This window comes from Talaromyces proteolyticus, assembly GCF_021365285.1.
Source record: "Talaromyces proteolyticus strain PMI_201 chromosome Unknown BGW36scaffold_8, whole genome shotgun sequence".
Lineage (NCBI taxonomy): Eukaryota > Fungi > Ascomycota > Eurotiomycetes > Eurotiales > Trichocomaceae > Talaromyces > Talaromyces proteolyticus.
This window is the reverse complement of record NW_025764284.1, coordinates 1,311,527-1,324,618: the sequence shown is the minus strand read 5'-3', so window position 1 is coordinate 1,324,618 and position 13,092 is coordinate 1,311,527. Positions and strand designations below refer to the sequence as shown.

The 13,092-nt window shown below is 48.0% G+C and overlaps 5 protein-coding genes across 5 annotated transcripts; 3 read left to right on the top strand and 2 right to left on the bottom strand.

The window, feature by feature from the left end:
• Positions 1–44: 44 nt before the first annotated feature.
• On the bottom strand, positions 45–3,806 carry BGW36DRAFT_361040 (salt tolerance down-regulator-domain-containing protein; the record flags this gene model as incomplete). Its single annotated transcript, XM_046214241.1, has 5 exons — positions 45–514; positions 572–667; positions 724–2,410; positions 2,468–2,718; positions 2,789–3,806. The coding sequence occupies 5 exons, from the start codon at positions 3,804–3,806 to the stop codon at positions 45–47; spliced, it is 3,522 nt and encodes a 1,173-aa protein (XP_046070484.1).
• A 1,017-nt stretch (positions 3,807–4,823) lies between these two features.
• BGW36DRAFT_429219 (uncharacterized protein) lies at positions 4,824–5,201 on the top strand (the record flags this gene model as incomplete). Its single annotated transcript, XM_046220659.1, has 1 exon — positions 4,824–5,201. The coding sequence occupies one exon, from the start codon at positions 4,824–4,826 to the stop codon at positions 5,199–5,201; it is 378 nt and encodes a 125-aa protein (XP_046070483.1).
• Positions 5,202–5,422: 221 nt separating this feature from the next.
• On the top strand, positions 5,423–8,122 carry BGW36DRAFT_382506 (uncharacterized protein). Its single transcript, XM_046216548.1, has 2 exons — positions 5,423–7,087; positions 7,140–8,122. The coding sequence occupies exons 1-2, from the start codon at positions 5,641–5,643 to the stop codon at positions 7,997–7,999; spliced, it is 2,307 nt and encodes a 768-aa protein (XP_046070482.1). The 5' UTR covers positions 5,423–5,640; the 3' UTR covers positions 8,000–8,122.
• A 545-nt stretch (positions 8,123–8,667) lies between these two features.
• Positions 8,668–9,423, top strand: BGW36DRAFT_429217 (uncharacterized protein; the record flags this gene model as incomplete). The annotated part of the gene is made up of 1 exon (XM_046220658.1): positions 8,668–9,423. The coding sequence occupies one exon, from the start codon at positions 8,668–8,670 to the stop codon at positions 9,421–9,423; it is 756 nt and encodes a 251-aa protein (XP_046070481.1).
• Positions 9,424–10,673: 1,250 nt separating this feature from the next.
• On the bottom strand, positions 10,674–12,957 carry BGW36DRAFT_398589 (copper amine oxidase; the record flags this gene model as incomplete). Its single annotated transcript, XM_046218428.1, has 5 exons — positions 10,674–10,707; positions 10,773–11,650; positions 11,702–11,886; positions 11,956–12,551; positions 12,611–12,957. 5 exons carry the CDS (start codon positions 12,955–12,957, stop codon positions 10,674–10,676), a joined length of 2,040 nt encoding a protein of 679 aa, XP_046070480.1.
• Between the last annotated feature and the right edge of the window lie 135 nt (positions 12,958–13,092).

Below are 13,092 nucleotides of genomic sequence, written 5' to 3'. Positions count from 1 at the left end.
GAAATCGAATTCACTCGTGAAATGAAAGATAGAATGAAATAGGTCTAGAAGCTTGTGGGAGGCGAGAACTGCCTAACACCAGGGGCTGGCCCAATCCCACCAAATATGGCAGGTATGCTGCTTCCAGGCACTGGACTACCGATGTCGCCAGGGACAAAGCCGCCTCGATGACTAGGCAGAGGGCTATTGTTATCCGGCTCGAATTTGACATAACGGTTCTGCTTTTCGTCCTCTTTGACAATGAAAGATCCACCTCCATTTTGGGGGTTTCCTTCCGTGTCGCAGATATCAAGCATTTCATTCAGAGAAATCGATGGCTCATTAGGAGCCTTGAGTTGCTCCACCTGTTGAAGAAGGCGACTGACTTCGTGGAAACCAGGGGCAGATTTCGAAGGACTCATCGAATTTAGACTCTTGATCGCTTGAATGACCATCAGTCGAACCGCCACAGGGCGGGATGTATGGGTGCGGTGATTACCACCGGCTCCAAAGGCACGATTAGGCCAACCCCCACCTAGAGAAGTGTCAGAACGTGTTCGTTCGTGCTCGAAAGGATAAAAGAACAACTAACCAGATCCAGTGGTCCATGACGTCTGAAAGGGCACACCGAACGGGCTTTGAGCACCCCATGTGCTTCCTGGCCCAGAAAATCCCGGTTGTTTCGGTGCTGGCATTGAAGTTAGCAAACATGTATTGTAGAGTAATGGAAGTAATGGCACATACGGCTTAGAGGATCTGGAAACAAGGGGGAGGCGCCAAAGCTGGAGCGAGGCAAACCGAAACCACCTGGTACTGGAGGGCCCGGTAGAGACTGTGACAGGTTCGTGGCAAATGGTATATCTGAATCATCAAGAAGAGCACTACTCCCTAGCTGAGCACTTAAGTCATCTACCTCGGAATGATTGGTCTTCCCATCGACTTTCTGAGGACTTGAAGGCCGCTTAATCGGTGTCGGTCGGGAAATCGGAGCATTCATTGGCTGGCCTTCTAACGGCGACCTTTCAAATGAAGCGGAGGCCTGACGTGAGTGCCCTTGAGGTCGTCCCACAGGCTGAGCAGCAGACAACACACCAGGAACAGGGGGTTGGCCGCTAAATGCCAAGTTATGCCCTGGGTCTACGGGAAACCCTCGACCTGGACCTGGCATTGAACGACCAGCACTAATACCTGGAGGCAGGAGCACACCGTTTGGCCCAGAAAACCCTCTGTATTGACTACCAACAGGGACCGACGGAGGGGGATATAGTGGGAGGTTCTCGTTTCCAATTGGCCGAGGTACTACGCCGGCCATTCCCGGAGGAGGATGAGATGGCAGTCCGTTGATACCGGGATAGCCCAAGGGATGTGACCTGCCAGCACCTCCTAATGGCGATAGAGGGGCTGAAGGCTGTGGATGATGAAGAACAGGTTGTTGTGAAAGTCCAAGTTTTCCCGATGAACTGGTTGGAGTTCCGGAAGACTGCGATAAAGGTACTGTTTGAGGAGAGATTGACGTGAGCGGTTCTGTGCTGCTGGCGGCTTGAGAACGAGGCGATGACGCATGTGATCCTTGCTGTGAGGGTTGACGAGGACGAGCAGGAGTAGGTGCCTTGGGGACGATCGGTGTTGCAACCTGAAAATGGGGAGAGTTTGCAACCGTTGCACCCTGCGGGTGTTGTAAGCCGGGGGGCATAGCGATTATGCCAGGGCCGGATTGAGACGTTCGCTTTGGCCCTGTAAAAACAGGTTGTGATGAAGGCTGAGACTGTGAACGTTCTTTAGCAAGCTGGTCCGACTTCGTACCAGGCTCAGAATCGCGTTTCGACTGTTCTTCTCGAAGTTTACGATCGTGCTCCTGTTTGGCCTTCTTCTCCCGTAGCTCCTTTTCCTTGGCCTCTCGCTCGTCACGCTCTTTTCTTTTAGCCTCCTCACGCTTTTTACGTTCGCGCTCCTTTTGCTCGCGTTGCTTTCGCTCCGCTTCAGCTTGACGCTCACGTTCCTCTTGTATTCGTTTCTGTTTCTCTGCTTCTTTACGCAGACGTTCTTCTTCCTGCAATTTCCTTTCCGCCTCCTTTTTCTTTCGCAATTCCTCCTTTTTCCGTCTTTGCTCCTCAAGTTTTTTCTCCTCGAGGGCACGGGCGGCTGCTTCTTCGGCCGCTTTCTTCGCCTCACGCTGAGCCTTCTCTTCCTCTCGGGCTTGTTTCTGCAGTTTCTTCTTATCCTTTTTCTTTTGAGCCTCGCGAGCTTTCTTCGCGTTTCGTTGTTCAGTCAGTGTTTGTTCTTCTAACAATTCTTGAAGGAGCAGCTCCTGCCGTTGCTGAGCGACCTTTTCTCGATAAGCGGTAAGCACTCGTTGCTCGAACATTCGTGCGGCGAATATTTGAAACATGCGCCTCCCTTCTTCCATGCGCTGTTCTTCGGTCATTGTATCCTAAAAAAGCGAGTGTCAACGTATATTTTACACAATATGGATACCAGGCAAACAAACCATGTCGTCATCTTCAAAGTCTTCGTCTTCCTCGCTCGCGTAGGCGCCATCATCTTCTTCGTCGTCTTCGTATTCTTCTTCGTCTAGAGGTCCATGGTTATGGCCTGCGTGTAAAGCTTGATGTGCAGCTGCCATACCGTATTGTGTATCTTCTTCACGTTGCATCCGACGTTCCGCTAATTGCTCCATCATGTCAATGAAATGTTTTCCATCATTCTTTAGGAGGTCATCTGCCACTGTCAGGATACCGTCTGCGCAGATGTTAGCCAATCATTCCCCTAAATATGGTTGCATATCAGCCATTACAATGTTCAGTCTTACCTTTTACCGTTAGGCTATTCCCAAAGGCGAAAAAGTCTGCTCGCTCACTACGACTCTCATCGTCGTCAAGCTCGTCATCGCTATAAGGCTCATCGTCATCCTCTTCGTCGTAATCATCCTCCAAATCATCCTCATCTTCCGGCAATTCATGAACTCTGCCATGGGATGGGTGGTGATGGTGATGGTGATGGTCGTGGTCGTGGATGTGGTCGTGGTCGTGGTCGTGGTCGTGGTCATGGTCATGGTCGTGGTCATGGTCATGGTGCGAGTGATGATGATGGTGGTGGTGGTGGACATGCCTATGTCGATCAAGAGGATGGATGTTGTGATGCATTAGCCTTGGCGGAGGTACAATAGAACCATTCTGAAAAGCGCCTTGGTTGTTGTTCGCGTATTGTTCGAGCTCTTCGTAGTATGCGTCGTACAGCACCTCAAGTTCTTCCTCAATGGCAGTGCGTTTTCTCCCGCATACAGTGCAGCTACACGAATGCTTTTGCTGTTCCTTCATCTTCTTCAGCACTGCATCTTTTTCCACCTTAACCAACGCCCTTCGTTCATCTTCGCCGAGCTCAAGCCAGAACTTCTTGATATTCTCGCGTTCCTCTTGTGTTGATGTATTCCAAATACGTTCCTTTGAGTGATTCTTCGGCATCGGAGGAAATGAAGTTGGTGGTTGATTTATCGATGCGGACGGATCAGTCGGCGAGATCGGGTCGTCATCATTTAAATTCTTCGAAGCAGAGCGGGCCTTAGACTTCTTCTTCTTTTTCGACTTCGCGTTCTGTGCTACTTCCCCGCCATTTGTAATTGGCGCCGTAATATCATCTTCCTCATCTTCGATGTCATCGTGGTCGTAAAGATCCGCGTCATCAACATCAGAAAGGTCCTTGCTCGTATGGTGGGGTGGTTCTGACAGTTCTGTAGACGAGTTTCCGTTATGAGAATGTTGCTCAGTGACAAGACGAGCGGCTTGCTTCTGCCTTCTCTTTGCCTTCTTACGGTTCACTGGAGGCGCCATGGTTCAGGGTTGGTCCTATTACCGCTCTCGGAGGAAAAGCTCTCACGCAACTCGAGGCGTGGGTTTCACAAACACAGTATCCGGTGTTCTTGGATTCGTCTCCAAACTAGAAACAATTATTTTGAGGATAAACAGTAGCTGGGACGGTAAAAGGCGGCGGGCATGCCTTATTGATATAATGGCCGGGCGGGCTAGAATGGAAGTATGGCAAGGGACATGAAGAAGCCCAGAGCTCGAAATGAAAAGCTCGCAGTCCTATCCAAAGTCTAAAGCCGACCGACGAACGAGCCTGCAGGGAAACCGAAGCAATTTCGCAAGACGCCGGCCAGAAGAGTCCAAAGGGTCGGAGATGGAAGGAGGGGAAGTTCGAGGGCGGCGGGTGGGCTGCAGTTGGGAGCAGGCTGCGATGAGGGCAGATGTCGAGTGAATGAATGCTCAGTGATGATAATCAGGTGACTGGGTGGTGCAAGGGAGGGAGTATCAGGGTTGAAGTCGACCTCCTGTTGTAGTAAAGCCAGGCGGATGGGTTTGGTGGTGGACGGAGATGAGATCAAACGGATGATTTGCCTTGACGCGGGTTTGCTCGTCCTGGCCGCTGGCTGGTCGAAGTACCGCTGGAGACAAAAGCGGGCACTGTGCCTGTTAGACGCCGCAAGCGAGGCTGGCTGGCGGCAAGGGAAATCCATTTCGACTTCGCTTCTTCCACCTGCTCTGCAGCACCATTTCTCCTCGCTTTCCACCCTCAGTCCGCGAAGGGGGGGAAAACGCCATTTTCTGGACTTATGATGCAGCATTAACAAATAGGTCCCGCCGACGTTGTTCGACCACATCGTCCACCGCCTTGCCGTTATTCACATCTTCGCCTACTTTCGCATCGTCGACACAACACCAAACCGTCAAATTATTTATAATCGCTGGGACCTCATACTTGCTATTTATGGGCTTGCGTCTCCCGTCCGATTTTACAGCGATCGAATCACGTCGGCTAGAACAAACTGCCCGCGCTCGCTTCAGGGGATGCTCTTCAATGCTCTCATCCGCACCCATCATATAACCTCCCGTAAGAAAATATCCGCATTGAAGAAGGCTGCCGATGCGTATAATTGCTACGTCCTTCTTCGAACAGGGAGTTCTCCTGGGGTAATGTACGTTGAAAGTGGACGCGAAGAAGACGTGAATGCCTGGGTCAATACTGTGCATAAATTGAGATACAAAGACTATCAGTTGGTGGCAAAACCTGGTCCGCAGTCGGATGAGGGATATGCAAAGAGTAGTGCTATCTTGACCGATCCTGGACTGCGAGAGGTTGACACTATTAAGGAATTCGGCGCGCTGATGAAGGATCGAGGCGTGTTGGATTGGTGGAGGAGAGGGATGGGATATACACATCGGTAGAGCTTTGAACTTAGGATACAATTTACATTTTATATCTTTAACTTCACATTATAATAGCCCTCGAAACTAGCGATAGGTAGAATAACGTGAAGCATTACGGAAGGGAGAGCATCTCGTAATAATATTTCAAAAGTTACGCTTAATGCGGAGGAAGCCCAAGTAGACATTCTGTAAATTACGGAAATGCAAATACACTTAACCTCATCCACATCTCTTTGCATCACGATTCCATTCCTCGCACTCTCCTTCTCAAGCCCCCGCACCCATCCACGGCCGGGGTTGTTTTCATTCCAGTGGGGCTATAAAGGATTTTAATACTGCCTACTTACGGTTTGGCTCGATTCCTTGGCCAAGAAGACACTGACCAACTGATATGCAGTGCATATACATGCGTGCACCATGATCCTTAAATTGATAGCTATTGCCGAACTCGAGAAGGATGTCAACACGTAGGTCTAGCCGCCGTTCCGGTGCACGGAAGAGCTATACAGATGATCCATTCCAAGCTATTGGACTTGAAGAATCTGAAGACGAGGAAGATATTGAGCAGTCGATTGTTTACAAAGGAAAAGGAAAAGCTAAGAAGCGCAAGCGTGATGAATCAGACGATGAATTTGATGAGTATGCGGCTAACCAAGCGGAGCTGAACGAAGAGGAGGATGAAGATGAGATTGAAGAGGAAGATGAGGGAATCCAAAATCATGAGGATGTCCAGAGTCGTGAAAGTGGCGTGGAAGATATCGAGGAAGACCAGGTTCAACTTGCAACTACGCCTAAATCTACTTTCAATCGTGGTAGCCGTTATCGTGATAGAAAAATGGACGGAACTGTTCGTTTTCAGTCACAGGAAACCCATAGTCGTGGCGTCTACAATCCGTCAGAGCATGTCAGCAAGTCAATGCATCTCAAACTGACTTTTGGCCTGGACAATCGCGATCTTCTCGCACTAGTCAGCACCAGAACACGTTGGTCTTCAGGGATTGATTCGACCTTCCCTTCGAGGACAACTCTAGATAAAGAACTGACCTCGACTACTTATGGCCCAGGCAGCACTCATGGGGTGTATGTAGCGGACATGGAGCGAGAAGCAACAAGCGCGTGGGACTGGTATCACAGTGACAACCTTGGAGTTAGATTTAAGGAAAGGCAGTTTGTTGAGAATATAGGCGAAGCAGAAGCTCGCCAGAGGTTTCTCTGTCACCCAGAGAAGGACACCCACAAGGTTATATTTGGACGAGGCGATGAGTTATCCACTGTTTATCTGCACAATTGTGAAAGTTTTAATTTCGGGGACTGCTGGAAAAACCGAGACGAGACTCATAAAACGACCCACAAGGAGACGGCTAAAAAGAAAGGCCCCAAAAAGTCTTTGAAAAGAGAACCAACAGAAGATGCAGTGATTTCAGAGACTCCTACGCAGGGAAAGCGTCGAAAGAATCGTTATGGGTGGATTTTGAACTTGTCTGGCAAAATCCAAGCTTTGTCATGGGCGCCTAATCAGCATGGCTCGACACAATATTTGGCAGTGTCGGTCCCTATCAATTCCGACCAGGAAAAGAAGTATACTTCGTTGGCACCGCCGGCTATTTCCTCGGCGTTCTCTCCTTCGCCACCCTACCCTGGTGCTATACAAATCTGGTCGTTTGATGCCGAAGAGCGTGAAGAAAAAATAACAAAGACGCTGGATGTTGAAAGGAAGCCAAAATTGAGACTAGTGCTATGCATGGAATTTGGTCATATTAGAAAGATCAATTGGTGTCCAATACCACGCAAAAGCCGCAATGAAGACGCGCACAACTTGGGATTATTAGCTTGCGTGTTTTCGGATGGCCGCACCAGGATATTCGACGTGAAGATAAGCTGCGATTCAGAAAAAACAGAGTATCGTATGTATTACCGAGTGTTATTTTTTGCTCATTCTGACAAGATGTGTGCTAGTCTACGTGAAGTCTGCGGCATTCACTGCAATACCATCTCCAACTATCTCCACCTGTATGGCGTGGCTATCTCCTACGGACATAGTCGTTGCATGTGCCAACGGATCGGTTGCTGTCTACAATATTCTAACATATGATGCCTCTCAAGGAGACCGAGAACCGATTCCATATATTTACGCCCCAATACACTCTACTTATATTACCAATATGGATACGGCGTACCCACAACATCCGCATATCATATCGACTGTTTCGATGGACGGGAATACCCGCCTTACGTCCCTTATCGACCCTACCAAGGATATGGTCGACACCCAGAGACAGCGGATGGGCACAACCCACATCTCATACTATCCTCATTTGCAAGCATTTGTCTCCAGTGACGAGAATGATTTCCTCCGTGGTCTGACTGTACGGCGATTCTATACCACCACCTTGGTCGGAAGACTTCCAAGCTCCATTTCAGCTATTGCAACTGGGAGCCGCTGGCACCCATCAGCCATGGTAGGCTCTACTGAGGGCTCGGTGTTTGTGATGAATCCTCTTCGTAGGCTCATGCATGCAAAAGAACCACATTACCATGCCCGATGGTTCCTGCACGAGTGGGCCAAGAGCAAGGACTGGCATACCCCTAACACTAGTCGATTCACCGAAAACATCGAAGTAGAAAGCTTGAGTCTGAACCGCGCAACTCATGGTGACGGGAAGATTGTGAACGGGATCATGACTATTACGATATACGACGAAGAACAGCAGGTTTTTTGTCTCGAATGGAATCCAAATCAATCCTGTGCTGGCTGGGCGGCTGCAGGCATGGGATGTGGTTTGCTTCGAGTGGAAGATTTGGCCATGTTTCATTGATTGACATAAGAAGGGGAATCGTGTGTGTACCTGTAAAATATCGTAATCTAGCTTTTGATACGGAATAAGGCATTCCAACCCAGAATATTCCCCTTCATTTGCTGGGTAGAAACTTAATCGAGCCAATTGTATAAGAAGGATCACCAGCTAGCCCTATTGTATTTAGACCAAAGTCTCATACAAGAAGGCCGAGGTCTAGACTCTCGAAATCTAGAATTAGGGGACATCCAAACATCGTCGAAACGCTGATCGAGTCATACAATATCACAAGGTTTGATGGCTTGCGATTAGCTTTGGGAAAATAATATACGCTGATTGGCTCCGATGCTGTTTAATCCGCGTGGCTGGGATATCTCAGCCAATGGAAGCTTGCAAAAGTGTGTCCCAGCCACCTGCTGGACCCACTATATACCTAATTTGGTCAAGCCTGCGCGCCACCCCGCCATCCGATATATACATTTTAGTACATTTCATGGCGGTATATCTTTATAAAAGTGGAAATTTACAGAGAACAATGTGAATTTCTCTTGATCCTGAAAACAATGTCGATACAATGATTCTAGACGTCTAACGATTTTATGACCCCGATACTGCAAGAATTCACGCAGCCTTTGACGCATTGAACCAAAAACACCCCTCTTAACTCTTCTACATCAATTTATATCAACATGGTTGTTCTGAAAGCATACGCCTTCCTTGCGGCACCAGCCGCTGTGCTACTCTCAGTCATGGCACTTCCTGTCGCACAACAGCAACGACCTGCCACCATTGAGCCACGAAGAGCAACTTACTCTGTTGTCAATGTCGATAGCGGCGCAACAGCGACAGCGACGGCATCAGAAACGACAACAGTCACAGAAGTCGTGGCAACAGCCACAGTTGATGTAACAAGCACAGCAGTTTCTGTTGTGCAACCTACTGCTAAGCCTCAGAGCGTTGTCACGGTGACAGTAACCGCATCCAGTTTGTCTGGGGCGAGTACCACGACAACTACACCAACATCACTACCCACTGTACCAACAGCCACCTTTACAACTACAACTACATCTACATCTACATCTACATCTACATCTACATCTACATCTACATCTACATCTACATCTACATCTACGCCATCGTCTACATCAACAACTTCTGCTAGCTCAACACATATTCCAGTGCCGTCAACAACGACGCGACCTTCGTCATCGGCAGTCCCGACCCCACCGCCGACCTCAGCTACTTCTTCTGCAGTTGTAGTTCCTTCTTATACATCCAACTCAATACCGAGAATCCCGTCCTCTTCGGTCACATTATTACCAACAGGCGGCCTGTATCCATCTCAAGAAACTGGGTCTTTTGGCTGGAATGCTCCTAGCAAGCGAAGAGATGTCGTGAGACGCTCCTTGAACGTGCTGTCCGGGTTTCCCGAAGAGAAGAAATAAAAAACACATAAAGTGACTACATTCAAACATCAATATTCATTTCGATGCATATATTTGGGTTTATAGAGATTGTCAATGCTATGACATTGGATAATATTATTGCATAGATGTACTGGCGCTGGAGGGCCTTATTTTCTGTTTGTTAATGATATAGCGTTTCTGTGTATACTACTCACTATTCAATTCTTTTACTTCAATACCCCAGGCCCCGATCAACTTCATTAAAATATGCGCCAGGATTCGATCATTAGCTAAGGCAACTGTTCAACTTGTACATAGAAACGTTGCCTTTATCAAGAGAACACATACACATTCAAATGCCACGCCGGTGATTCCCGTTGGCTATTTTGTCACCGTTCTCGATTCAGGGCTCTACCAGATCTAGATCCAATCCTCACCACCGACTGATAACTACACCGTAATGCTCCGTAATTAATGATCCTTTGTCGACCTGCTGGTCTGCTGTCCTATTTTAAGCGTTACAATTTGCGTGCACTTCTGCCAAGCCTTCGAGGCCTTGGCCATCATTAAAAATGTGAGGTTAGTTTTGCCAATAATAGATATTTTAAGCTCTAAACTAATTGTTACGCCAACCCTAAATAAAGGCAAGAGTGAAAGCCGAAATATCTCATTCCGTTCCTGCTCCCTGTAAAGTAACGGGGAAAGGGCTCCCATAAGAGGAGATAGAGATGGAGTTTGGTCAGTGCTTCAATCAGAGGTCACTGCAGGCCCGTTGGTCGAGAACTTGAAGTTTGTGGGAGTCCGAATGATGTAGGAGGTCAATATATCCCTAGCCAGTCAAACGTAGTTTACGATCTTACGATCTTCCCTGAGTGCAGGAATACTTGCTCTCCTACCAAATAATATCTCTCGATATTCCATTACCTTTATTTGCACTTGTTCGTACTCTGCAAGTCAGACTGCTTTCGTCTCAGAAACAAGTCTATATTGATATATCAATAATCAATAATCAACACCAATGTATTTAAGGGAAAAATACGCGAGCTCTGTTTAAGATGGGCTTTTACATATTCTTGGCTATTCACCCTGCTTTGAAGAATTGCAATGATTGGGAATCGATGGACATGTAGTTAGTCTTCTTGATTTTCCCTTGTCCCCATTCGAAATAAGACACACACACACACACACACACATACAAAAGAATCAGTCTGAATTTTGAATTTAATTGTTATCGGCTACTTAAAAGGACCACAGCAGGCTGATTCGACGAGATTGCTAAACAGCATTGTTCAAAAAATGTCACTGGAAGAGGTTCCATTGTACCTATAGAGAGGTACAGCGGACGTCATGGAGAAGAGTCAGAGACGCAACAGTCCTTATTAAGCAACGGAACCAAAACGCTGCTGTTCGCAGACTGTGTCGATACAGGGACGTCCGATGCAGGATTCTTGTCGAAAAAGTCGGCCGGGTGTAATGAGACGGAAATTGCCTCCACTGGCATTACCGGATAGTCTTCTACCCTCGGATGATGTGTCAGACCATAGGTGTGCCAGATCACAATATCTTCATTGCGAACATTCTCGTTCCGAGCTGCATAGTCAGCCACACCATCGATTTCGTTTAAGCTTTGGTTTGTCCACAAACCGCCTGCCCAAAGATCGCCGTCTCGATACTTGGTTACCCATAGGTGATGCTCAGCAAATCGTGCCCGCTTATGGACACTGGACATTGGATCAGCAAGGAGCAGCTGCGACGGTTGAGGAACAAGCTTGAAACCCACTGGGTTTCCAGAGATCGGATTGAGCTGCTTCTCGTTCACTATCTTGAAAATGCGGCCCTGGAGAGGAGCAGCATCTGCAAACCCGCTTCGCTCTAATGGCGTTTTTCGGATCTTCCACGCATTGCCGTGTGGATTGTCGCCGTCCATGGGCAAACTGACTGCCTCCTCCTGAATGAAGCTGTTGTTGGAACCATCAATCATAGGATCGATCCGGAGACAGAACAGATGCTGGTGATTTGTGGCGAGCACCCCTGGCGAGACAACGTTTCCCCAGTAGCTGGTCTTGCCCGCATCAATGAGGCTGGTGGCCAGGATTCCGGTTGCTCTAGTGTCAAACTCGACCGTTCCGCTCTGCTGGAACTGCCACGCAAAGATATATTCATAATTACCAACAGTGATGATGCTTTGTAAGATTAGAACCCTCTTTCGGGTTACCGCAGCAACATCTGTACGTGGATTGGTATGTTTCCATCCTATCCCGCCATCCTAGGATTCATAGTCAGCTACACTCTAGTAGCTATGCACTCAATTACCTACCTGTTCATGTAAACAAATTACATTTTTCGCATGAACTGGGTTACCTTGATCATCACTGAGCCAGGAATCAAAGTAGTGAATTGAACCTAAGCAATCACAGCCTAAGGCTAACTGATTGGCGCACGAACCAGCCCCTGCATCGCCCAGATCGAAAGCCTGGCGACGGTGAAGTGGAGAACGAGGATCTGCACAAAGATATGGAAGTTAACGATATAGGGAATCATCATAGACTAAACCGAGGGAACAACGCCTACCAGAATATGGAACTGTCATCTCACTCAAACTCAGCCGATAGAAAACCTTGCGACCATCATATCGGACATCGTGGACGGTCATTCCCTCTCGCCAATTGAAACCGACACGAAAACTCCATTTCTGCCATGATACCAAGCTACCGTCTTGCACATCGAAACTCACTCCCTCTGGTTGCACGATTAGCAGCGGCTTCAGGTCCTTCCGCTGCGGCGTCTTCTGCAGCTCTGCAAAGTACTCATTCTCGGTACAATGAGCTAGTGCTACATCGGCTGGGACTGTTCTATACGCCAGGCCATCCTCTTTACCCCCAGTGGCTATAGGGTCGATCCGAACAAGCTTTTTCTGGAAAGGGTCATACACAGGTGATATGGGAAGGGGGAACGAGTACTGATTGCTTTCCGGATGGTTATGAGAAGCGCGAGCGTACAAAATACATTGTATCAATTTTGGATGGTCTGGCTCAGAAGAATTGTCACTGCCATACGGCCACGTATCGCACTGGACCGTAACATTTTCGGGTAGGTTGAACTTCGCTATCTCGCGACGCACATCCGGATCCGTTAGTATCTTAATGTTGGTTTCTATTACTTCAGCCCTGTTCGTTTTCTTTTGGTTAGAGTGGGACGGATGTCAGTTTCAGGGAGCGCCTATTACCTGTCAAGACCCCCATGTTGTCCTTGCTGGCTCCGAATCGTACTCACTTCAGTGTCGGTATCAAGACTAACCACGGTTTTCATGTAAGTCGGGCCATCAGGCTCTCGATATGTAATCTCGGCAAGTCGGGGAACGAAGGGCCTTTCAGAAGCTTCTACGCCGGCACATTCAGCGTCAAGATACAACATTAGCAGCTCCTTTGGTGGTTCTTGCAAGGTGATATGCTGAAACCGCAGTTTTTCTAGTACACCATCATTTTTGTGGTAGATATTTTGGAGAATGGCAGCGGCTCTCTTGATCTCCGCAGAAGAAAGTCCTGTTAGAGGATGTACTTTGCTCTCTGTCATCTTGGAAGATCAACTATTTAGGAAACTTTGAAATGGGATAGGAAAGGTTGATTGCTGGGCCATTGTTGTTGATAATTGAAAATGAGAAGATTAAATATAACTGGATTCACTAGCAAAAGAGGACATTGGTCAGCG

What these genes read in the sequence shown, in the direction of transcription:
- BGW36DRAFT_382506 (XM_046216548.1), top strand. Translation starts at nt 5,641, where the DNA reads ATGTCAACACGTAGGTCTAGCCGCCGTTCCGGTGCACGGAAGAGCTAT. An exon ending in TTCAGAAAAAACAGAGTATC is followed by an intron (nt 7,088 to 7,139) that starts GTATGTATTACC and finishes GATGTGTGCTAG; the next exon opens with TCTACGTGAAGTCTGCGGCA.